Genomic DNA, 25,254 nt, shown 5'->3' on the forward strand with positions numbered 1-25,254 from the left:
CCTACCTGCAAATCTCCATTGCTGTCGGGAACAACTCCGGGAAGACCCTATAATAAAATATCAGGGAATGCATGAGAGGAGAGAAAGCTGCAGGGTCCTATCACTAATTGTTCTGCTGTCTTATACCATGGTAATACGTACTGGGTACAAGGTCTTATGTAGGAAGACAGAACAATAAACCAAATGAAGCAATTTTTTTGGGTTGCTTTGGACGCAACACCATGCTAACCAATCAGACATAATTAGAGCAGCTTACCGGAGGGCCTGGTGGTCCTGGTGGGCCTGGAAGGCCAGGTTGACCTGCAGGTCCCTGTATAATAACATTCAAATAAGAACTTAATAATGACTACTGACAAACAAAAGTTTCAAGACTCTTCTAAAGAGCATGTAACAACGCATTTATTATACGTGCTGTCATATTAAAGAGTAACTAAAAGAATGCGAGTCTGAAGCTGGTCAGTCGCCAAGATTAAAAATGTGTTCAGTAGGATAAAATTGAAGATTTTATAATAGCACTGATACATTTGGGGGCCAAAGTCCCTTCATCTGGGCTTGAAGATGGAAAAGCAAAGTATACAGCTAGATGGAAATACGAAGTATGGGGTCTTTTGACCAAAGGAATGCGCAGAGCCTTAATTGTTGGTGTGAGTAGGACTGTGCTTGGGCGACTGGCAGCCTCTGTACTATTTGGGAGAACCTGTTCAACTTCAGCAACCCCTTGCTGCAGTAATTTGCATTAATATTAAGCCATGAAATTATATTGTTAAGCCCTGGTTAAGGATACCCTTACAAAGTAGCAAACAAAAAATAACATACCGCTGGTCCCTGGGGTCCTTTACCGCCTGGTAAGCCGCTCGGTCCAGCCAGACCCTGGAAGGAGGACACAGATCAGACACAATCTGTAAGATGTTGCTGATAAATGAAATGTGACCTGGCTCAACATTACCAAGATCTGATACAGAATAACATCTACAACTGGCTGTTAGGTTAAACCTGACAAGTTCTTGGGGCTGCGCTCTAAAAATACTACTTATTTGTTTGATTTGCAGACCTATTGGCTTTTATATGCTGAGGGTTTTTGAGCAGGAGTAAGATACCAGCAGGATGTGGAGGATAGGTGATGTCAGGGAGGGAGGATACAGGCAGGATATAGAAGATGGGTGGTATCAGGGAGGGGGATACAGGCAGGATATAGAAGATGGGTGGTATCAGGGAGGGGGATACAGGCAGGATATAGAAGATGGGTGGTATTAGGGAGGGGGATACATGCAGAATATGGAGGATGGGTGATATCAGGGAGGAGGATACAGGCAGGAAATAGAAGATGGGTGATATCAGGGAGGGGGATACAGGCAGGACATAGATGATGGGTGGTATCAGGGAGGGGAATACAGGCAGGACATAGATGATGGGTGGTATCAGGGAGGGGAATACAGGCAGGACATAGATGATGGGTGGTATCAGGGAGGGCTATACAGGCAGGACATAGATGATGGGTAGTATCAGCGAGGGGGATACTGGCAGGACATGGAGAATAGGTGGAATCTGGATAGGTAATATACAGGCAGGATAAAGGGGATTTATGGTATCAGGGAGGGGAGACTACATGCAGGATATAGAGTATGGTGGCATCAGGGAGGGAAGGAAACAGCCAGGATATAGAGGATGGGTGGAATCAAATTAAGGAAGATATAGACAGGATATAGAAGATGGGTGGTATGAGGGAGGGGGGAGATACAACAGGATGTAGAAGATGGGTGGTATGAGGGAGGGGCAGAGACAACAGGATGTAGAAGATGGGTGGTATGAGGGAGGGGGCAGATACAACAGGATATAGGGGATGGGTGGTATGAGGGAGGGGGCAGATACAACAGGATATAGAGGATGGGTGGTATGAGGGAGGGGGCAGATACAACAGGATATAGAGGATGGGTGGTATGAGGGAGGGGAAAGATACAACAGGATATAGAGGATGGGTGGTATGAGGGAGGGGGAAGATACAACAGGATATAGAGGATGGGTGGTATGAGGGAGGGGGAAGATACAACAGGATATAAAGGATGGGTGGTATAAGGGAGGGGGAAGATACAAGGTATAGAAGATGGGTGGTATGAGGGAGGGGGAAGATACAACAGGATGTTGAGGATGGGTGGTATAAGGGAGGGGGAAGATACAAGGTATAGAAGATGGGTGGTATCATATGAGGGAGGGGGAAGATACAACAGGCTGTAGAGGATGGGTGGTATGAGGGAGGGGGAAGATACAACAGAATGTAGAGGATGGGAGGTATGAGGGAGAGGGAAGATACAAGAGGGTATAGAAGATGGGTGGTATGAGGGAGGTGGAAGATACAAGAGGGTATAGAGGATGGGTGGTATGAGGGAGGGGGAAGATACAAGAGGGTATAGAAGATGGGTGGTATGAGGGAGGTGGAAGATACAAGAGGGTATAGGAGATGGGTGGTATAAGGGAGGTGGAAGATACAAGAGGGTATAGAGGATGGGTGGTATGAGGGAGGTGGAAGATACAAGAGGGTATAGAGGATGGGTGGTATGAGGGAGGTGGAACATACAAGAGGGTATAGAGGATGGGTGGTATGAGGGAGGGGGAAGATACAAGAGGGTATAGAGGATGGGTGGTATGAGGGAGGGGGAAGATACAAGAGGGTATAGAGGATGGGTGGTATGAGGGAGGTGGAATATACAAGAGGGTATAGAGGATGGGTGGTATGAGGGAGGGGGAAGATACAAGAGGGTATAGAGGATGGGTGGTATGAGGGAGGGGGAATATACAGGCAGGATACAGAAGAAGGTGGCAGGTTATAACAGGGAGGAGGGAGTACAGACAGATCAAAAAGGAAGATTATGGAGGATGGGTGATATCAGGGAGGAGGATACAGGCAGGAAATAGAAGATGGGTGATATCAGGGAGGGGGATACAGGCAGGACATAGATGATGGGTGGTATCAGGGAGGGGAATACAGGCAGGACATAGATGATGGGTGGTATCAGGGAAGGGAATACAGGCAGGACATAGATGATGGGTGGTATCAGGGAGGGGGATACAGGCAGGACATAGATGATGGGTAGTATCAGCGAGGGGGGATACTGGCAGGACATGGAGAATAGGTGGAATCTGGATAGGTAATATACAGGCAGGATAAAGGGGATTTATGGTATCAGGGAGGGGAGACTACATGCAGGATATAGAGTATGGTGGCATCAGGGAGGGAAGGAAACAGCCAGGATATAGAGGATGGGTGGAATCAAATTAAGGAAGATATAGACAGGATATAGAAGATGGGTGGTATGAGGGAGGGGGGAGATACAACAGGATGTAGAAGATGGGTGGTATGAGGGAGGGGGCAGAGACAACAGGATGTAGAAGATGGGTGGTATGAGGGAGGGGGCAGATACAACAGGATATAGGGGATGGGTGGTATGAGGGAGGGGGCAGATACAACAGGATATAGAGGATGGGTGGTATGAGGGAGGGGGCAGATACAACAGGATATAGAGGATGGGTGGTATGAGGGAGGGGAAAGATACAACAGGATATAGAGGATGGGTGGTATGAGGGAGGGGGAAGATACAACAGGATATAGAGGATGGGTGGTATGAGGGAGGGGGAAGATACAACAGGATATAAAGGATGGGTGGTATAAGGGAGGGGGAAGATACAAGGTATAGAAGATGGGTGGTATGAGGGAGGGGGAAGATACAACAGGATGTTGAGGATGGGTGGTATAAGGGAGGGGGAAGATACAAGGTATAGAAGATGGGTGGTATCATATGAGGGAGGGGGAAGATACAACAGGCTGTAGAGGATGGGTGGTATGAGGGAGGGGGAAGATACAACAGAATGTAGAGGATGGGAGGTATGAGGGAGAGGAAAGATACAAGAGGGTATAGAAGATGGGTGGTATGAGGGAGGTGGAAGATACAAGAGGGTATAGAGGATGGGTGGTATGAGGGAGGGGGAAGATACAAGAGGGTATAGAAGATGGGTGGTATGAGGGAGGTGGAAGATACAAGAGGGTATAGGAGATGGGTGGTATAAGGGAGGTGGAAGATACAAGAGGGTATAGAGGATGGGTGGTATGAGGGAGGTGGAAGATACAAGAGGGTATAGAGGATGGGTGGTATGAGGGAGGTGGAAGATACAAGAGGGTATAGAGGATGGGTGGTATGAGGGAGGGGGAAGATACAAGAGGGTATAGAGGATGGGTGGTATGAGGGAGGGGGAAGATACAAGAGGGTATAGAGGATGGGTGGTATGAGGGAGGTGGAATATACAAGAGGGTATAGAGGATGGGTGGTATGAGGGAGGGGGAAGATACAAGAGGGTATAGAGGATGGGTGGTATGAGGGAGGTGGAATATACAAGAGGGTATAGAGGATGGGTGGTATGAGGGAGGGGGAAGATACAAGAGGGTATAGAGGATGGGTGGTATGAGGGAGGGGGAATATACAGGCAGGATACAGAAGAAGGTGGCAGGTTATAACAGGGAGGAGGGAGTACAGACAGATCAAAAAGGAAGATTAATATCAGGGAACACTTTTGGCTAGTGAGGAACGAAAATTGACTGGAGGTACGGCCAAGTTGTTGCAAGGGGTGGCTCAGTAGACAAAGCCTGGAAGATTGGAATGAACCAAAAGCAACTTCAGGTGGATCATGGACTAATGCAGGGGGGCTTTGAGTCCAATTAGAAACATTTAGTATTACTGTTCAAAGAAAGTTTAGCAGTCACTTACAGGAGGTCCTGGTGGTCCTCTTCCCTATAAAGAAAGGAGTAAAAACATTTAAAGAAACATTTTTTGAACAATCTGAAAGCCACATGACTATAATAATTATGTGTGAGTTTTGGATCTGTACTCACTGAAGGTCCATCAGGCCCAGGTGGTCCAATATCTCCCTGTAACAAAACATATCACATTATTTTCGAATCTATACTTTACAATGTTATATTAATGCCCCAAATACAGTAATGTAGAAGAACAGTCATGTTCTCTATCCTCTATTCTAACTCTCAGCAGAATCCTGTAAGTGTCACAAACCTGCCATGTTTCCGAAGGTGAAAAAGTCACATGCAAATACGATTGGTGGCAAACATCAGCAAAATTAGATACAGAGAAACATCAGGTAAGGCTACAAATTCCCATCTAACAGAAAGTCCTGGTTACCTATTTATGCCCCGTACACACGATCGGATTTTCTGACAGCAAAAGTCAGATGTGAGCTTTTGAACGGAAATTCCGACCGTGTGTAGGCTCCATCGGACTTTTGCTGTCGGAATTTCCACCAACAAAAGATTGAGAGCAGGTTCTCAATTTTTCAGCCGGAAAAAAATCTGATCGGAAATTTTGATTGTCTGTGGCAATTCCGACGTGCAAAATTCCGACGCATGCTCAGAAACAATTCGACGCATGCTCAGAAGCATTGAACTTAATTTTCTCAGCTCGTCGTAGTGTTGTACGTCACCGCGTTCTTGACGGTCAAAAGTTTAGAAAAATCCGATCGTGTGTACGGGGCATTCGTTTTACACTTCTCAAACAGCCTGTAAACCCGTCACCATTACACTCATCCCTTGACTGTATGCCATAACATCTACGGTTCCGCTCATTTTAGACATGGTAGGAACAATGTACCCTTCCTCCTGGAGGTCCATCAGGTCCAGCTTTCCCATCAGATCCAGTCAGGCCCTAGAAAGAAAAAACATCAATATTAATAGTCATACTACTTCAGATTAGCTCTAAAACACATTAGTCATTTTTAATCACCAAATTTGCCTTTTGTCTACTGAAATCAAAATCTGTTTTAGCTGAATTAAAGGAAAAACTCTACCAAAAATAATAGAGGACATCACCAATCAATATGTATAAATGAATTGCATAGGGCAATTCACTTATACTTACCATGGAGGAATCCTTGAAATAGTTTTATGGTCTCAGGGAACCCTCGCTAAAATTGTTAGTGTGATATATTAACATGATCAGCAGGTTGTAGGGAATGTTAAAAAAAGGATAAAGAAAGGGATTTACTTCATAATCATGAAATTAAACCAATAATAATAATTATGTCCAGAAAAAAATAAAAATAAAACCTAGGCAGTGAAAACTGTACTAATCTCTTACATTGATGGGCAGTGTAGACGTAACCCCTTACATTGGTGGGAAGTATAGACATAACCCCTTACATTGGTGGGAAGTATACACATGACCCCTTACATTGATGGGAAGTATAGACATGACCCCTTACATTGATAGGCAGTATAAACATGACCCCTTACATTGGTGAGAAGTATAGACATGACCCCTTACATTAATGGACAGTATAAACATAACCCCTTACATTGGTGGGAAGTATAGACATGACCCCTTACATTGATGGGAAGTATAGACATGACCCCTTACATTGGTGGGAAGTATAGACATAACCCCTTACATTGGTGGGAAGTATACACATGACCCCTTACATTGATGGGAAGTATAGACATGACCCCTTATATTGGTGGGAAGTATAGACATGACCCCTTACATTGATAGGCAGTATAAACATGACCCCTTACATTGATGGGAAGTATAGACATGACCCCTTACATTGGTGGGAAGTATAGAACATGACCCCTTACATTGATGGGAAGTATAGACATGACCCCTTATATTTGTGGGAAGTATAGACATGACCCCTTACATTGATGGGAAGTATAGACATGACCCCTTACATTGGTGGGAAGTATAGACATGACCCCTTACATTGATGGGAAGTATAGACATGACCCCTTACATTGATGGGAAGTATAGACATGACCCCTTACATTGATGGGAAGTATAGACATGACCCCTTATATTGGTGGGAAGTATAGACATGACCCCTTACATTGGTGGGAAGTATAGAAATGACCCCTTACATCGGTGGGCAGTATAAACATGACCCATTACATTGGTGGGAAGTATAGACATGACCCCTTACATTGATGGGAAGTATAGACATGACCCCTTACATTGATGGGAAGTATAGACATGACCCCTTACATTGGTGAGAAGTATAGACATGACCCCTTACATTGATGGGAAGTATAGACATGACCCCTTACATTGGTGAGAAGTATAGACATGACCCCTTAAATTGATGGGAAGTATAGACATGACCCCTTACATTGGTGAGAAGTATAGACATGACCCCTTACATTGGTGAGAAGTATAGACATGACCCCTTACATTGGTGAGAAGTATAGAAATGACCCCTTACATTGATGGACAGTATAAACAAGGCAACAGCTTCTTCAGTTTATGGTAAAAACAATCAAAAAAGGACCCAGAAACACTAGATAGATGTGGCCGGTGCTACCACCAGGCAAACTAAGAAGCCACCTAGGGTGAAGCCTCAAGGAGCTTACAATCTAAGGTCCCTAACTCACATTCATATACTAGGGCCAATTTTAGACGGAAGCCAATTAACCTATCAGCATGTCTTTGGAGTAAATGAGCACAGGTATATTTCTATTGCATTGCAGGTCAGTGGCCAAACCTGAACCTAGAAGCTCTTCTCCAACTTGTGTCTTTTTCCCCATATTGGCACTATATCCACTAGAGCAGGGGTCCTCAAACTACGGCCCACGGGCCACATGTGGCCCGCGAAGGACTTTAAACCGGCCCGCCCGTCCCTGACAGGCAATGCCGGCCGGTTACACAGCAATCATCCCGCTGTGTCACGGAGATCTTTGTGACACAGCGTTAACAGTTCGGGCGCGCTGATAAATGTCCCGCCCTCCTCCTCCTAGAAGACTAGCTCGTGTGATAGAGCCAGTGTGCTGTCTGTCACACAAGCTGGTCTAGGAGGAGGAGGGCGGGACATTTATCAGCACGCCAGAACTGTTACCAACAGTGGGGGAACATCGTGACAGCCGGACCGTGATACAGCACAAAACAGTAAGGAGGCTGTGAGGGGCTTACAATGGGGGGGGGGGGGGGCGGGCTTGCGATTGTGAGGGGAGCTAAAGATTTTTTTAATGATGATGATGATGATGTTGGGGTGGGGGGCTGGCTTGCGATGGTGAGGGGAGCTAAAGATTTTTTTAATGATGATGATGATGATGATGTTGGGGTGGGGGGCTGGCTTGCGATGGTGAGGGGAGCTAAAGATTTTTTTAATGATGATGATGATGGTGGGGGGGGGGGGGCTGGCTTGCGATGGTGAGGGGAGCTGATGATTTTTTAATGATGATGGTGGGGGCTGGCTTGCGATGGTGAGGGGAGCTGATGATTTTTTAATGATGATGATGATGATGTAATGATGATTGGGGAGCTTGCAATGATCTTGATCGGCTTGCAATTAATGATTGTGAGGGGGGGGTTGCAATGAGGGGGCTTACAATGATGATGGCGAGGGGGGCTTGCAATGAGGGGATGATGATGGTGAGGTGGGGGGGCTTGCAATGATCATGATAACATATGTGCAGTGTGCATAGGAAATGATTCATAGTTTTTTTTTATAGTCCGGCCCTCTAACGGTCTGAGGGACAGTGAACCGGCCCCCTGTCTAAAAAGTTTGAGGACCCCTGCACTAGAGTATTTGAATTTTGCAGAGTAGAGTAGGGACTGGCCAGAGAGGGATTGCTTTGATGCAGTTGGCTGGCTTATACATGTATTGTAATATGTATGAACTAAAAACTCTTGTTTTTTCCTTGCAAAGTTTGCTAGAAAGGGGTATATGGCAGTGTGCAGAGGGTTCACCCAGAATTTCGAGTGTTAACTTGTGGTCACACACCCCTTTAGCACCTGATGGATTATATACATGTACAAGTTATTGGGATTTGAGCACAGGTATATCTTATTTCAGAGGTCACATAGGACCCATATAACATGATCGGACTAGGTACCTCCAACATATCACACTGCACGTGTGCACCTCTTCCATATACATGGGGTGCTCAACCGATTGACCCTCCAGCTGTTGTGGAAGTCTCATGAGGCATTGCAAGGCTGACAGTTACAAGCACGACTCCCAAAGGCAGAGGCATAATGAGACTTGTAGTTCTGCAACAGCTGGAGGGCCACACCCACAGGTTGAGCACCCATACATTACAGGTACATTCATAGTCAATTTTCTACTTACGTCAATTCCCGGAAGGCCAGGCAGGCCAGCTTTTCCAGCTTCTCCTGGTTTTCCAGGGGCTCCTTTGGGGCCCTATAAGAGTAGAATCCAATACAAATCAGTCCTTTAATCACTCATACACTAATAAATGTGTACATATAAAGTAAAGCTGAACTTCAGGCAGATATAACAGACACACATGTATGCAGCTTTATATTCATCAATACACCAATAAATGTATTTATTTAAATGCAAGAGGTGTAAGTACCTGAATATGACCTGATATGAGCTCTTGCAGTTTGGGATTGAAGCTGAGAGAGGTGAGATGTGGAATTTATTTTGTCTGTAGATTGCATTGTCTTACCCATAGTAATTTGAATCAGACGGCAGAAATGGGTAACCCTGAGATTGTCAGGAAATGAATTAATGAGTCTCTATCACAAAGCTCAGAGGGAGAAGCAGCAAAAGGAGCCAGACGGTTAAGCTGCAAAACTCATGTGCTAAAGGTACATGCTGATAGGAGGAAGGAGCGGAGTCTCAGAAAAATTAAGCTGATCAATCTGCTTCTTTTGATTTCACCATTTGGTTACCAGGTGGGGGAATGGCAAGACCTTTAGGTGTTACTTAACTGCATTAGATAAAAATCAGGTCTCCTGCCCAGCCAGACAAGGCTGCGTTATGTGGCAGAGATGTGCAAATCTCAGAACTTGATGGAAAAAAAAAAAACATTTGCAGATAAAACAGCTTCTTATTTATGTATATAGCCTGAAATTCAGCTTTAACTGAAATACAGTTCTGCTTCTGAGATTTCATTTTTGTACTTACTGCAGGTCCAGGTATACCAGCGGGTCCGAGTTCACCCTGAAAGAGAGAAAATGGACAATACAAGTTTAACTTTCCATTACGGTGCGGTTCAGGCAATAAAAGGAACAACTCATTGCTTTACACAAGAAAACCCCAATACAAATTACAAGAAAGTCATTTGAAGGAAGAGAATGATCTTTTCTATCTACTGGGGTTGTCCCGATACCACTTTTTTAGGACCGAGTACAAGTACCGATACTTTTTTTCATGTACTCGCCGATACCGACTACCAATACTTTTTAAAAAAATGTGTCCACGTGTCCACAAATGCAGCCTTGTGTCCCCAAATGCAGCCTTGTGTCCCCAAATGCAGCCATGTATCCCCAAATGCAGCCTTGTGTCCCCAATTGCAGCCATGTATCCCCAAATGCAGCCTTTTGTCCCCAAATGCAGCCTTGTGTCCCCAATTGTATCCCCAAATGAAGCCTTGTGTCCCCAAATGCAGCCTTGTGTCCCCAATTGCAGCCATGTATCCCCAAATGTAGCCATGTGTCCCCAAATGCAGACATGTTTCCCCAAATGCAGCCTTGTGTGCCTCAAATGCAGCCATGTGTAGCCTTGTGTCCCCAAATGCAGCCTTGTGTCCCCAATTGTGTCCCCAAATGCAGCCTTGTGTCCCCAAATGCAGCCTTGTGTCCCCAATTGCAGCCATGTATCCCCAAATACAGCCTTGTGTCCCCAAATGCAGCCATGTTTCTTCAAATGCAGCCATGTATCCCCAAATGCAGCCTTGTGTCCCCAATTGTGTCCCCAAATGCAGCCTTGTGTCCCCAAATGCAGCCTTGTGTCCCCAATTGCAGCCATGTATCCCCAAATGCAGCCTTGTGTCCCCAAATGCAGCCTTGTGTCCCCAATTGCAGCCATGTTTCTTCAAATGCAGCCTTGTGTCCCCAAATGCAGCCACGTGTAGGTCCCCAGTGGCCTACCTGTGTAGGCAAAGAGAAAGCCCCCCGCCACCGCCGCCGTCTGGTTGATCAGCATGTGGGGAACATAACAGCTTTCATTTCAACAGCTGTGTGTTCCCCGCCGCGCGTCATCATATATAGCCCCTCCCCCTTGCCTGGGCACTTTGATAGACAGATCACCCGTCCAATCCTGGGACGGATGATCTGTCTATCAAAGTGCCCGGACAAGGGGGAGGGGCTATATATGACGACGCGCGGCGGGGAACACACAGCTATTTAAATGACCTGATCAACTAGATGGCGGCAGCCTACTCTCCGCCCACTCTCCACCCCTCTCAGCCCGCTCTCCGCCTCCTCTCAGCCCGCTCTCCGCCTCCTCTCAGCCCGCTCTCCGTCCCCTCTCCGCCCGCTCGTCACTCACAAAAAAGTATTGGGTGAAGCATCGGGAGTATTTGTGCGAGTACAAGTACTCGTGCAAATGCTCAGTATCGGTCCCGAAACCGTTACTAGTATCGGTATCGGGACAACCCTACTATCTACTAATGTGTTATCTGTCTGCATTTGGTAGAGTTCTGCCCTTAAATTCATTATAAAAATTTCAACCTGACGTTGTAGCGTGATCAAGGTACAAAGCAATAGGATCTGCCATAGGTGTGCGCAGCCTATTGCATTAGGGTGTGCACTCCAAAGCTCAAACATACATGTGTGTGTGTCTATATATATATATATACAGTGAGGAAAATAAGTATTTGAACACCCTGCTATTTTGCAAGTTCTCCCACTTGGAAATCATGGAGGGGTCTGAAATTGTCATCGTAGGTGCATGTCCACTGTGAGAGACATAATCAAAAAAAAAAATTCCAGAAATCACAATTTATGATTTTTTAACTATTTATTTGTATGATACAGCTGCAAATAAGTATTTGAACACCTGTCTATCAGCTAGAATTCTGACCCTCAAAGACCTGTTAGTCTGCCTTTAAAATGTCCACCTCCACTCCATTTATTATCCTAAATTAGATGCACCTGTTTGAGGTCATTAGCTGCATAAAGACACCTGTCCACCCCATACAATCAGTAAGAATCCAACTACTAACATGGCCAAGACCAAAGAACTGTCCAAAGACACTAGAGACAAAATTGTACACCTCCACAAGGCTGGAAAGGGCTACGGGGAAATTGCCAAGCAGCTTGGTGAAAAAAGGTCCACTGTTGGAGCAATCATTAGAAAATGGAAGAAGCTAAACATGACTGTCAATCTCCCTCGGACTGGGGCTCCATGCAAAATCTCACCTCGTGGGGTCTCAATGATCCTAAGAAAGGTGAGAAATCAGCCCAGGACTACACGGGAGGAGCTGGTCAATGACCTGAAAAGAGCTGGGACCACCGTTTCCAAGGTTACTGTTGGTAATACACTAAGACGTCATGGTTTGAAATCATGCATGTCACGGAAGGTTCCCCTGCTTAAACCAGCACATGTCAAGGCCCGTCTTAAGTTTGCCAATGACCATTTGGATGATCCAGAGGAGTCATGGGAGAAAGTCATGTGGTCAGATGAGACCAAAATAGAACTTTTTGGTCATAATTCCACTAACCGTGTTTGGAGGAAGAAGAATGATGAGTACCATCCCAAGAACACCATCCCTACTGTGAAGCATGGGGGTGGTAGCATCATGCTTTGGGGGTGTTTTTCTGCACATGGGACAGGGCGACTGCACTGTATTAAGGAGAGGATGACCGGGGCCATGTATTGCGAGATTTTGGGCAACAACCTCCTTACCTCAGTTAGAGCTTTGAAGATGGGTCGAGGCTGGGTCTTCCAACATGACAATGACCCGAAGCACACAGCCAGGATAACCAAGGAGTGGCTCTGTAAGAAGCATATCAAGGTTCTGGCGTGGCCTAGCCAGTCTCCAGACCTAAACCCAATAGAGAATCTTTGGAGGGAGCTCAAACTCCGTGTTTCTCAGCGACAGCCCAGAAACCTGACTGATCTAGAGAAGATCTGTGTGGAGGAGTGGGCCAAAATCCCTCCTCCAGTGTGTGCAAACCTGGTGAAAAACTACAAGAAACGTTTGACCTCTGTAATTGCAAACAAAGGCTACTGTACCAAATATTAACATTGATTTTCTCAGGTGTTCAAATACTTATTTGCAGCTGTATCATACAAATAAATAGTTAAAAAAATCATACATTGTGATTTCTGGATTTTTTTTTTTTGATTATGTCTCTCACAGTGGACATGCACCTACGATAAAAATTTCAGACCCCTCCATGATTTCCAAGTGGGAGAACTTGCAAAATAGCAGGGTGTTCAAATACTTATTTTCCTCACTGTATATATATATATATATGGCCCTGGCACATTGACCTCCCGGCCAGTACAGTGAAAGAGGAGTGCGTAAGCACTTCTCTTATAGCAGAGTCGGTAAGAGATCTTTCCCCTCTCCCTGCTGCTACACAGAGTGATAATGCACACTAGGGGCCAGATTCATTACAGAGATACGCCGTCGTATCTCTGAGTTGCGGCGTCGTATCTATGCGCCTGATTCTTAGAATCAGTTACGTATAGATTTGACTAAGATCCGACCGGCGTAAGTCTCTTACGCCGTCGTATCTTAGTTGCAATTTTACACTGGCCGCTAGGTGGTGCTTCCGTAGATTTACGCGAGGAATATGCTAATTAGGTAGATACGCCGATTCTCAAACGTACGTACGCCCGGCGCATTTTTTTACGTCGTTTACGTTAGGCTTTTTCCGGCGTAAGGTTACTCCTGCTATATGAGGCGTACGCAATGTTAAGTATGGACGTCGTTCCCGTGTCAAATTTTTTTACGTCGTTTGCGTAAGTCGTTCGTGAACGGTGTAAATACGCGGGGTCACACTAAATTTGAATAAAACACGCCCACATCATTCAAATTTGAATTAGGCGGGCTCTTTTTTCCTGCCGGGATTCCCGGCGGTTTTTAAGCTGGCAGTTTACCTACGGGGAAAACCTGCGATGGAGCATACACACGGCCGGGTTTTCCGGCCAAAGCTCTCATGGCAGTTTTCCTGTCGGGAAACCCGGCTGTGTGTAGGGGGAAAAAGCTACCGAGCAGGTTCTCGGTTTTCCCGGCTGACTGTTTACTGCAGGGAAAACCGATTGTGTGTACAAGGCATAAAAGATCATCTCAGTGGTGGCCCATGACACATTTCCACCCGGAGACTCCGTCCCCATGAGTAAGCTCCAGTGGTCGGAGTGAAACACGTTGGGGGCATGGCTTGGCAGGGGTCCAGGCTGAGACTGCCATTCACTATCACACAACAGGCTTTGTGTGGCTCCCAGGACACCTATCACTCTCTGCCTGTAAAGGATAATCACTGTAGTAGTGACACAAGAAAGATGGTCAGGAACAGAGGGCGCCAACCAGTGTCGCGACAAGATCATCCAATGCCCAGGGCAAGGATGCCAAATTGTGCCCCCCACCCCCCTTCATTATTTGCAAGCTTATGAAGAGGAGGGGGATGGGAAGGCACAGCCCGCACCTCCTCCCGGAACTTTTCTCCTCTCCTTGCCGCTTCCAGCGCTGGGCTGACAGATGTAGTGATGCCGCTGTCACTACTGACTTATAGTAGAAGGAACTTGTGGTATCCCCATCCCCACAATACACACTGCGCCCAGGGCAGCCGTCCCTTCTGCCCACTTCTTGTCCCGGCCCTGGCACCAACTAACTTTAATAGGTCCAGTCAGGGCCGGCCTTAGGTGTTCAGGCACCCTGTGCAAGCTAATCCTGTGGCACCCCACCCATCTTCACCCCTCACCCCCTGGTCACCTAAACATACACAAAGAGGCTGTTTGGGGCCCCTCTATCCTCTGCCAGGAGCCTGGGGAACGACAATGAGGAGGAAGAGGTGACCCGGCACTGCTACCACTCACATTCTGCGAGCTGTGATGGTCGCACGGCGCCCCTGTTGCCCATGGCGCCCTGTGCGGCCGCACAGTTCGCACACCCCAAAGGCCGGCCCTGGGTCCAGTTGACTTTTATTTGCCATAGTGAGAGTCACAAGAGTAACCAACACATTTCAGGTGCCCAGCAATCCTAAAATACTAAGTAGCATACTGGATCTGGATGAAATGCTTAAAAAAAACAATAACGTGTGTAGGAAGGCTCATTCAGGGTGTTGGCCAGACATCTATTAAGTTCCACTTTAGCATTTTGTTATGGTCGATTAGCTGCTTAGTCTTTTTCTCTTCCTTAGTATTTTCTTCTGTAACTGAGTCCTGATGAAGGGGGATTGGTGAGCCCCTGAAACACGGTGGCTTTCCCTGTGACTTTCAATTTGGGAAATGAAAATGAAGCAACGTAGGCCAGCAATACATGGAGCAAATTTCTTTCCTGCAGCCACAGGTTGAGAACTCTTAAGGCGTCAGCATACCAAGACATTTTGGACAATTTCATGCTCCCAAGTTTGTGGGAGGAGTTTGGGGATGGCCTATTCCTGTTTCAACTAGCTAGATTCAGGTAGAGTTAGGTCGGTGTATCAGTAGATACGCCGACCTAACTCAGAATCTGCGCCGACCTAAGTTTAAGTGTATTCTCAAACAGAGATACACTTAAACCTATCTAAGATACGACGGCTTGCGCCGTCCTATCTTAGGGTGCAATATTTAGGCTGGCCGCAAGGTGGCGCTTCCATTGCGGTCGGCGTAGAATATGTAAATCACTAGATACGCCTATTCACGAATGTACGCCCGGCCGTCGCAGTACAGATACACCGTTTACGTAACGCTTTATCAGGGCTTAAGTTATTACAACAAATAGTTGGAATAGTAATGTTAAAGTATGGCCGCCGTTCCCGCTTCGAAATTCGAAAATTTTACATGGTTTGCGTAAGTCGTCCGTGAATCGGGATTTACGTTGTTTACGTCCACGTCAAAATCAATAGGCCCGTGCGGCGTACTTGGCCGCAATGCACACTAGGAAATGTAGGCGCCCGGCGTATGCGCAGTTAAATAAAAACCGTCAAAAACATAAGGTTAAGCCCCTTTAACATAAAACACGCCCCCTTACACACATTTCAATTAGGCGCCCTTACGCCCACCCGCTTTAGGCTACGCCGCCGTAACTTAGCAGGCAAGTACATTGTGAATCATGTACTTGCCTCACTAACTTACGGCGGCGTAGCTTAAATGCCTTAAGCTACGCCGCCGCAAAGTTGCGGCAACGTACCTGAATCTAGGCAATTGTCTTAACATTTATACTATAATAGAATGTATGGATATTTTATCATATATAGTTTCAGACAATATTCTTGTCAGTGCATCTGCATGTTTGAGACTTTCCCTCCTTATGGAGGGTGTCAGTGATGGTTTTCTGCGCAACTGTCAGGTCAGCAGTCTTTCCCATGATTGTGATTCCTACTGAACCAGACTGAGAGACCATTTAAAGGCTCTGGAACCCTTTGCAGGTGTTATGGCTTAATTAGCTGATTAGAGTGGGACACTTTGGCCCAGATTCTTGTCCACTGGGCGTATCTCTGCGGCGGCGTAACGTATCCGATTTCCGTTACGCCGCCGCAAGTTTTTCAGGCAAGTGCTTTATTCACAAAGCACTTGCCTGTAAAGTTGCGGCGGCGTAGCGTAAATCACCCGGCGGAATTCAAATTTGGCGGGTAGGGGGCGTGTATCATTTAAATGAAGCGCGTCCCCGCGCCGAACGAACGGCGCATGCGCCGTCCGTAAAAATATCCCAGTGTGCATTGCTCCAAATGACGTCGCAAGGTTTCGGTTTCGTCGTGAGCGTTTGGTTTCGACGTGAGCGTAAATGACGTCCAGCCGTATTCACGGACGGTTACGCAAACGGCGTAACTTTTTAAAATTTTGACGCGGGAACGACGGCCAAACTTAACATTGGCTGCACCTCATATAGCAGGGGCAATTTTACGCCGGGAAAAGCCTAACGTAAACGTTGTAACTTTACTGCGTCGGCCGCGCGTACGTTCGGGAATTCGCGTATCTAGCTAATTTGCATACTCGACGCGGAAATCGACGGAAGCGCCACCTAGCGGGCAAAAAAAAATTGCAGTTTAGATCCGACGGCGTAAGAGACTTACGCCTGTCGGATCTAATGGATATCTATGCGTAACTGATTCTAAGAATCAGTCGCATAGATACGACGGGCCAGATTAGGACTTACGACGGCGTGCATGGCGCTGCGCCGTCGTAAGTCCTTTGAGAATCTGGGCCTTTGAGCCTAGAATGTTGCACCTTTTCACAATATTCAAATTTTTTGAGATTGTGGATTTGGGGTTTTCATGAGCAGATCATGCATGTTTAGAAGGTCTTGTTCTAGCATCCACTTAAAGGTCACACCACAGCATTTCAATGGGTTTGTGGTCAGGACCCTGACTTGTTTAATGTAAAATACAGAACTTTCTTTTGTATAAGCCACTTTGTTGTTGCATTTTTTTTAATGTTTTAGACCATCGGTATGTTGCATGACCCGACTTTTGTGTTTTAGACAGACACTCTTATATTAAACTGTGGAATTTCCTGATACAGTCTGGAATTTCCTGGTCTCTCAATCACTATAAGACATTGAAACCCTGAGGCAGCAGTAGACACCGAAAGATTCCACTCTTCATGGCTCAACATTGGTATAAAGTTTTGGCATTGTTTTGTTTTCTCCAACACATACCGGTACTTAAAAAATTCATCCATTGGTCTTATATGTCTATAAAATATTGTTCTAGTAATGCTGTGAAACATCCAGGTGGATTTAAAGTGAACCTGTGCTTTGTTGCAAACTCTCCCAACTTTTCTTAACTCTCTCCCTGCTCCATTCAGTCACTGAGAGCAAGGAAAAACAGCCTTGTCCAAGCTTCAAGTACCTTCTGCTGTTCTACCATAACTTTGAGGCCTTGTACACACGACCGGACCGGTCCGATGAAAACGGTCCGCCGGACCGTTTTCATCGGACATGTCCGCTGGGATCATTTGGTCTGATGGCTGTACACACCATCAGACCAAATTCCCCGCGGACAGGATACGCGGTGACGTGGAGGCAACGTTGCGGCGACGACGATGACGCGGCGACGTTCTGCTCTCAGGTCAGGTACCGGTTCCCTATGGCCTCCTCTGTCAACACAATGTTCGTACAAGACATGGAAACCACACTCCAAAATCCCCCACTGTAAGCTTATTTCAACTCCAAGATACCGAATAACGCACCCTCTAGAGCAGGGGTCTCCAAACTTTCTAAACAACGGACCAGTTTACTGTCCTTCAGACTTTAGGGGGAGCAGACTGTGGCCATTGGGAGTAGAAAATGTCTCGACATCAGTAGGAGTGCACAATGTCCATGGTGTCAGTAGGAGGAATCGTAAACCCCTCATTGGTGTAATTGGGCCCCATTGCTGGAGTCATTGGGAGGAACTGTGGCCCAATATTGGTAGGAGGAATCATGCCCCATCATTGGTGTCATTGGAAGGTCAAACTTTAGGGGCCATCTGTGCAAGTTCCAGAAACCTTCGAATGGTTCACAGACTTTCACTTACAACATGCCAGAATGCCCTGTGACATACTGTATGCTCATCATCCAGATACCCTACTGATAATAACTAGCAACATTTTTACCAGCATTAAAGCGTATCTACACCCCCCAAAACAAAATAAATATATTGCAGCTACTCAGTCTTTAAAGTACAACTAAAGGGAAAACTTTTTTTTCTAAGTTTTGAATAGAGGGGAGAGGGATTAGAACCTGTCAGGTCTTTATTGCGGTCTGTACCTCTCTATTTGTCCTATTATCATAAATTCAAAATTTTGGGTTTGTCCCCAGAAATGTAATAGAGGTGAAATCTTCCAATGGGGCCACTAGTTCTGGTGACCCGAGGGACCCCAAGGAATTCCCTTAATTTACAGGGATTTCCTCTCACTTCCTGTTTGGCTATGGGACAAGAAGTGAAGGCAAATCTCTGCAATCGGACACAGGTAATGTAAAAAAATCTGACGGGGGTTATAACTCTCCCTTACTCCATGCTAAAATGAAAAAAGGGCCTTATTTCCTGTATTTTCTCCTGGTTACACTTACTGTAACACACTTCTGGTCCAGAGCTCCTGCTCTGCCTATTTGGTGTAGGTTGGTGACACATGAAGTATCGAAGCCAAAGGGAAGCACACAGCTCGGTAATTCAAATGAATTACAGTGAAAGATTTCCAGAACAGGTTTCCTGCCTGCAGAGGTTCTTTTTAGATATATCAGCTTGTAGATACAGTGATAGATGGTAACCTTTTGCTGGCAACTGTCTCATTATAAACACAGTGTAATCAGTGTTGCAAGTGAAGCAACTGTCACCAAAGGGTTTTGACACCCACAGACATGTCCATTGGCTGCCCAGATGCTAAGAAACATGTGTATTGGTCAGTCAGATTCTCAGAGACATGCCTACTGGAAGATCAGGCACACAAGGATGTGTCTTTTGGCTGACCAGATACTCAGGACATGTTTATTGGCTGGCCAGATACCCAGAGACATGCTCATTGGCCAAACAGATACCCAAGACATGTCTACTAGCCGGCTAGATGCCCAGAGACATGTATTTTGGCCAGTCAGATACCCAGAGACATGTCTATTGGCCAGCTAGATACCCAGAGACATGGTTATTGGCTGACAAGACACTCAGAGACATGTCTATGGGCCAGCCAGATAACAAGAGACATGTCTATTGGCCTAACAGATACCCAGAGACATGTCTATTGACCTACCAGATACCCAGAGACATGTCTATTGACCTACCAGATACCCAGAGACATGTCTATTGGCTGGACAGATAAACAGAGACATGCTTATTGGATGTCTAGATATTTAGAGATGTGCCTTTGTTCAGCCAGATACACAGAGACATGTCTGTTGTTCGGCAAGACATTTAGAGACATGTTTATGGGCCAGCCAGATACTCAGAGACATGTTTATTGACTTAACAGATACCCAGAGACATGTCTACTGGCCTACCAGATACCCAGAGATATGTCTATTGACCTACGAGATACCCAGACATATGTCCATTGACCTACCAGATACCCAGAGATATGTCTTTTGACCTACCAGATACCCAAAGACTTGTCTATGGGCCATCCAGATACCAAGAGACATGTCTATTGGCCTACCGGATACCCAGAGACATGTCTATTGGCTGGACAGATAAACAGAGACATGTCTATTGGTTGTGCAGATACTCAGAGACATGCCTTTGGTCAGCCAGATACCCAGAGACATGTCTATTGGCCGACCAGATACCCAGAGACGTGTTTATTGGCAGGCCAGATACCCAGAGGCATGTCTATTGGCCGGCCAGATACCCAGAGACACGTCTGCTGGCCTACCAAATACCCAGAGACAAGTCTTTTGGTCAACCTGATGCTGAAGTACCTGTCTATTGGCTGGCTAGATGCCCTGAGGCGTGTCTATTGGCCAGCTAGAAGCCCATTCAGGTGCCTTTTACCCATGTCTATTGGCTATTCAGATCTATTAGGAGGCCGGCCAGATACCCAGAAGCATGTCTATTGGCCGGCCAGATACCCAGAGGCATGTCTATTGGCCGGCCAGATACCCAGAGACACGTCTGCTGGCCTACCAAATACCCAGAGACAAGTCTTTTGGTCAACCTGATGCCCAAGTACCTGTCTATTGGCTTGCTAGATGCCCTGAGGTGTGTCTATTGGCCAGCTAGATGCCCATTCAGGTGCCTGTTACCCATGTCTACTGGCTATTCAGATCTATTAGGAGGCCAGACACCCAGCCACATGTCCATTCAGGGGCAGGTACCCAGAGACATGTTCATTGGCTGCCGTATAATACACATCTACACTGAATGATGGGAAGGGGAGGAGGCTTGGCAGCCAATGAACGCTTTTTCGGTTACTGAAATGGTGTAACCCCCCTAATTTGCAAGCGGGTAAGAATGTTTAATTGCAGCAAGGATATAGTACGTCTCTCCTGCAAAAAACAAAGCCTTGAAAAAAATTTTTTGGGGGGGGGGCCGATTTCGGGGTGTGAAGTTTCGCTTATTTGAAAGCAGTTGATTTTTATTAAGAACTGTTCACATTACAGTCAAACCACACAAAATGCAGCCTTTGGGGTTTGACCGCATGCATTAAACAGCGCTACATTCAGAAGTCAGCATTGCACAACAAGGCTCTACTAACATTTCATGTACACAAAGATAAATTGTATTTCACACTCACTGATCCTTTAATACAGAAATAAGCCGTGTTATTTAAAGATGGGTAAAACAGTGAATAAGGACGAGTCCTGTCCAGAGAAGTCTGAGCTCCTCAGTTGGATGGAGACTCTGAGCCTTTGATAAGGGCAGGCAATGCACACATATGTGGCGGCAGCACACAAGGACCTCTGTGCGCAGTCTGGTCCCTCCTGGCTGGAGTCTGGCAGGGGAGGGGGGGAGCTGCTGAGAGCAATACACAGAGCATCCTTTGTACCCCACTAAATAAACTCACTGCTTCTCCTGAACACAGGAATTCCTTTAACCCGTGACGTGCCAACCCAACCAATCACAGGGTGAAGAGACACACACCGGAGGGGGCAAAGAAACGGTTAATCTCCACAGCCACTATGCACACAACTCTTATCCCAGCCACTGTGTCCACCCCTCAGCCAATCAGAGCTACTCACATCTATTCCATCCTTGCCCGGTATTCCAGGAGGTCCAGGTGGGCCAGGTGGTCCCGAAGGTCCCGCTCTCTGCAGAAAGACAGACAAGGAGACATTGTCACTAGCAGATAATCACAATAGCAAGATCACATCTGGTCAGAAAGCTCATATTATGGCAAATATTGCTAAGGAGACATCAGTTCCAGCATTAAAAAAAAAAATTCCAGTTATGTCCTGGAAAAATAACTTCCAGGACCCTCCAATGGTGAGAAACCCAGTTTGCGACACCTGATACCTCATATACTCCAATAAACCATTTTGTTTAGATTATAATAAGAACACTTATGAGACCTACAGCCCCAATGTTCAAAAAATATTAACAAAAATTGAGGACGATGGAAATAGGGACAACAATTTACAAGAACCAATGATCAGAACCAAGAAGTATCCAGATGATCCAAGATGGCTAGTTATATTGACCGAGGCTGGGCCAAAAAATACAGAGGGGCAGATTCACAAAGATCTGCCCCGGCGCAGCGTATCTGAGATACGCTACGCCGCCGTAACTTACTTTTTTTGGTTTGAATCCTGAAAGAATTTGCGCCGTAAGTTACGGCGGCGTAGTGTATCTCTCGCGGCGTAACGGCGCCTAATTAAAATCGGCGAGTAGGGGGGCGCGTTTCATTTAAATGAAGCGCGTCCCCGCGCCGCACGAACGGCGCATGCACCGTCCCTAAATTTCCCGCCGTGCATTGCGCTAAATGACGTCGCAAGGACGTCATTGTTTTGACGTGGACGTAAATTAGGTCCAGCCCGATTCACGGACAACTTACGCAAATGAAAAAAAATATTTAAAATGATACGCGGGAACGACGGCCATACTTAACATTGAGTACGCCACCAAACAGCAGCTTTAACTATACGCCAAAAAAAGCCGACTAGAGACGACGTAAAAGAATGCGACGGCCGCTCGTACGTTCGTGGATCGTCGGAAATAGCTAATTTGCATACTCGACGCGGAAAACGACGGGAACGCCACCCAGCGGACGCCGAAGAATTGCATCTTAGATCCCGAAGGCGTAAGAAGACGTACGCCTGTCGGATCTAACCCAGATGCCGTCGTTTCTTGTTTTGAGGATTCAAAACAAAGATACGACGCGGGAAATTTGAAAGTACGCCGGCGTATCAGTAGATACGCCGGCGTACTCGCTTTGTGGATCTGCCCCTGAGTACCTGGCACAAGGGAGGGTCCAATCAGAATTAGGCTTACCTCGAGGGGACTGCTGTTAAGAAATTATAGATTACATCTAATTGGACCCTCCAAATTATTATTGCCCTTCGCACTATCTAAGCCTCTTAGAGGGTCAATATCTTATATGGACTAGACTGACCTCTATTGTTGGTGTAATGCCTAGTAATGGGGATAATGCAATGCTTATGTATTTCTTATTGACCAATTAGAAATCACCTAAAAATTAAAAGAGTTAAAGAACTTTTATGCATTTTGAAACGTGGAATCCATGGTAAAAATAAAATTTTTAGTCCTGCGATAAAATTTTAAATGGGAAGGGGTAACGTCAGTTATTGTCAGATGTAAATTAAATCTCCATTGTGGAGATGGACCGTCACTTTGCTTGTCCATTGTGGTGACGGCGTGATGGTGATGTCCTTCTTGGACACTAAGGTGACGATTATTTGGGACATTCCTCACCTTTGTGATGAGTTTGAAGCCACAGATGATAATTTGAGTCGGGCTGATGTATCAGAATCCTCTCTGCAGGGGGCAGCACACAAGTCTTATAGGCAAGGGATCAGTGCCCCAATCACATAGGTAGGGGGCATATAGGCAGGGGGGCAGCTTACAAGTCATAGAGGCAGGGGAAGCACGCAAGTCACATTGGCAGGGGGCAGCACAAAGTTTTATAGGCAGGGGGTAGCAAGTTGTATATGTAGGGGTCAACATACAAGTTTTATAGGTAGGGGACATTACACAAGTTGAATAGACAGAGAGCAGTACACCAATTGTATAGGTAGGGGAAACACACATATTTTATAGGCAGGTGGCTGCACCAGTCCTATATGCTAGGGGTAGTACACCAGTCATATAGAAAGGGGACAACATACAAGTATTAAATGCAAGGGGCAGTAAACTTGTCATATAGGTAATACACCAGTCATATAGGTAGAGAGCATTACACATCATATATGCAAGGGAAGTACACCAGTCATATAGGTAGGGGGCGACACACAGGTTGTATAGGGAAGGGGTAGTACACAAGTTTTAAAGGCAGGGGGCAACACACAAGCCTTATAGGCAGGGGGCAACACACAAGCCTTATAGGCAGGGGGCAACACACAAGCCTTATAGGCAGGGGGCAGCACACAAGCCTTATAGGCAGGGGGCAGCACACAAGGCACCAAATCATCTGGCACATAGGGCCATTTTTGCCTATCCTAGGATAGTGTCTTCCTCATTCCTTCCACCTATATTACACATCTCTGTTTATACTGCCTATGACTGAACCACATTATGTTGTCACAATAAATATATAATATCATCGTTTAGGCAGGAGGCAGCACACAAGTCAGATAGGTAGGGGGCAGCACACTAGTTGGATAGGCAGGGGGTAAAGTACAAGTTGTATAGATCGGGGGGCAGTACACCAATTGTATATACAGGGGGCAACACACAAATTGTATAAGCAGGGGAAACACACAAATTGTCTAGGCAGGGGGCACAACAGAAGTCATATTGGCAGGGGGCACCATAGAAGTCGTATTGGCAGGGGGCACCACAAAAGTTCTATATACAAGTGGCAGTACACCAGTCGTATAGAAAGGGAGCAGCACACAAGTTTTAAAGGCAAGAGGAAGTACACCAGTCAAAAAGACAGAAGGCAACACACAAATTGTATAGGTAGGGGGTAGTACACCAGTCTTATAGGTAGGGGGCAGCACACAAGTCGTATTGGTGGGGGCCAGCACACAAGTCGTATTGGTGGGGGCCAGCACACAAGTCGTATTGGTGGGGGGCAGCACACAAGTCATATATGCAAGAGGTACTACACCAGTCATATAGGTAGGGGGCGACACACAAGATGTATAGGGAAGGGGTAGTACACAAGTCTTAAAGGCAGGTGGCAGCACACAAGCCTTATAGGCAGGGGCAGTACACAAATCATTTAGGCAGGGGGCAGAGATCAAGTCTTACAGGCAGGGCATAGTACACAAGTTTTTTAGGCAGGGGGCAGTACACAATTCTTATAGGCAGGGGGCAGAACACAAGATGTATAGGAAAGGGGTAGTACACAAGTCTTAAAGGCAGGGGGCAGCACACAAGCCTTATAGGCAGGGGCAATACACAAATCATTTAGGCAGGGGGCAGTACACAAGTCTTTTAGGCAGGGGGCAGTACACAAGTCTTTTAGGCAGGGGGCAGTACACAAATCATTTAGGCAGGGGGCAGTACACAAGTCTTTTAGGCAGGGGGCAGTACACAAGTCTTTTAGGCAGGGGGCAGTACACAAATCATTTAGGCAGGGGGCAGTACACAAGTCTTATAGGCAGGGGGCAGAACACAAGATGTATAGGCCAGGGGACAGCACAAAAGTCATAAAGGGAGACGTTCAAAGGGCAGCACAAAAGCTGCCAAATCATCTGGCACATAAGGTAATTATTTGCCTAGGAAAGCACCACCCTGATTCCTTCCACCTATATTACACATCTCTGTGTATACT

The 25,254-nt window shown here is 46.2% G+C and overlaps 1 protein-coding gene across 1 annotated transcript in view; it reads right to left on the minus strand.

Moving 5' to 3' along the window:
• Positions 1-25,254, minus strand: part of COL9A3 (collagen type IX alpha 3 chain) — a 61,392-nt gene that overhangs the window by 30,328 nt on the left and 5,810 nt on the right. The window contains exons 2-10 of the mRNA XM_040331450.1: positions 21,539-21,607; positions 9,922-9,957; positions 9,118-9,189; positions 5,649-5,702; positions 4,880-4,915; positions 4,755-4,778; positions 817-870; positions 257-310; positions 6-47 (exon numbers count right to left, since the gene is read on the minus strand). Of these exons, the coding sequence (XP_040187384.1) occupies positions 6-47; positions 257-310; positions 817-870; positions 4,755-4,778; positions 4,880-4,915; positions 5,649-5,702; positions 9,118-9,189; positions 9,922-9,957; positions 21,539-21,607 (441 nt within the window). The remainder of the gene's footprint in view (positions 1-5; positions 48-256; positions 311-816; positions 871-4,754; positions 4,779-4,879; positions 4,916-5,648; positions 5,703-9,117; positions 9,190-9,921; positions 9,958-21,538; positions 21,608-25,254) is intronic.

The sequence above is a fragment of the Rana temporaria genome, chromosome 12 (genome assembly GCF_905171775.1).
Source record: "Rana temporaria chromosome 12, aRanTem1.1, whole genome shotgun sequence".
NCBI lineage: Eukaryota > Metazoa > Chordata > Amphibia > Anura > Ranidae > Rana > Rana temporaria.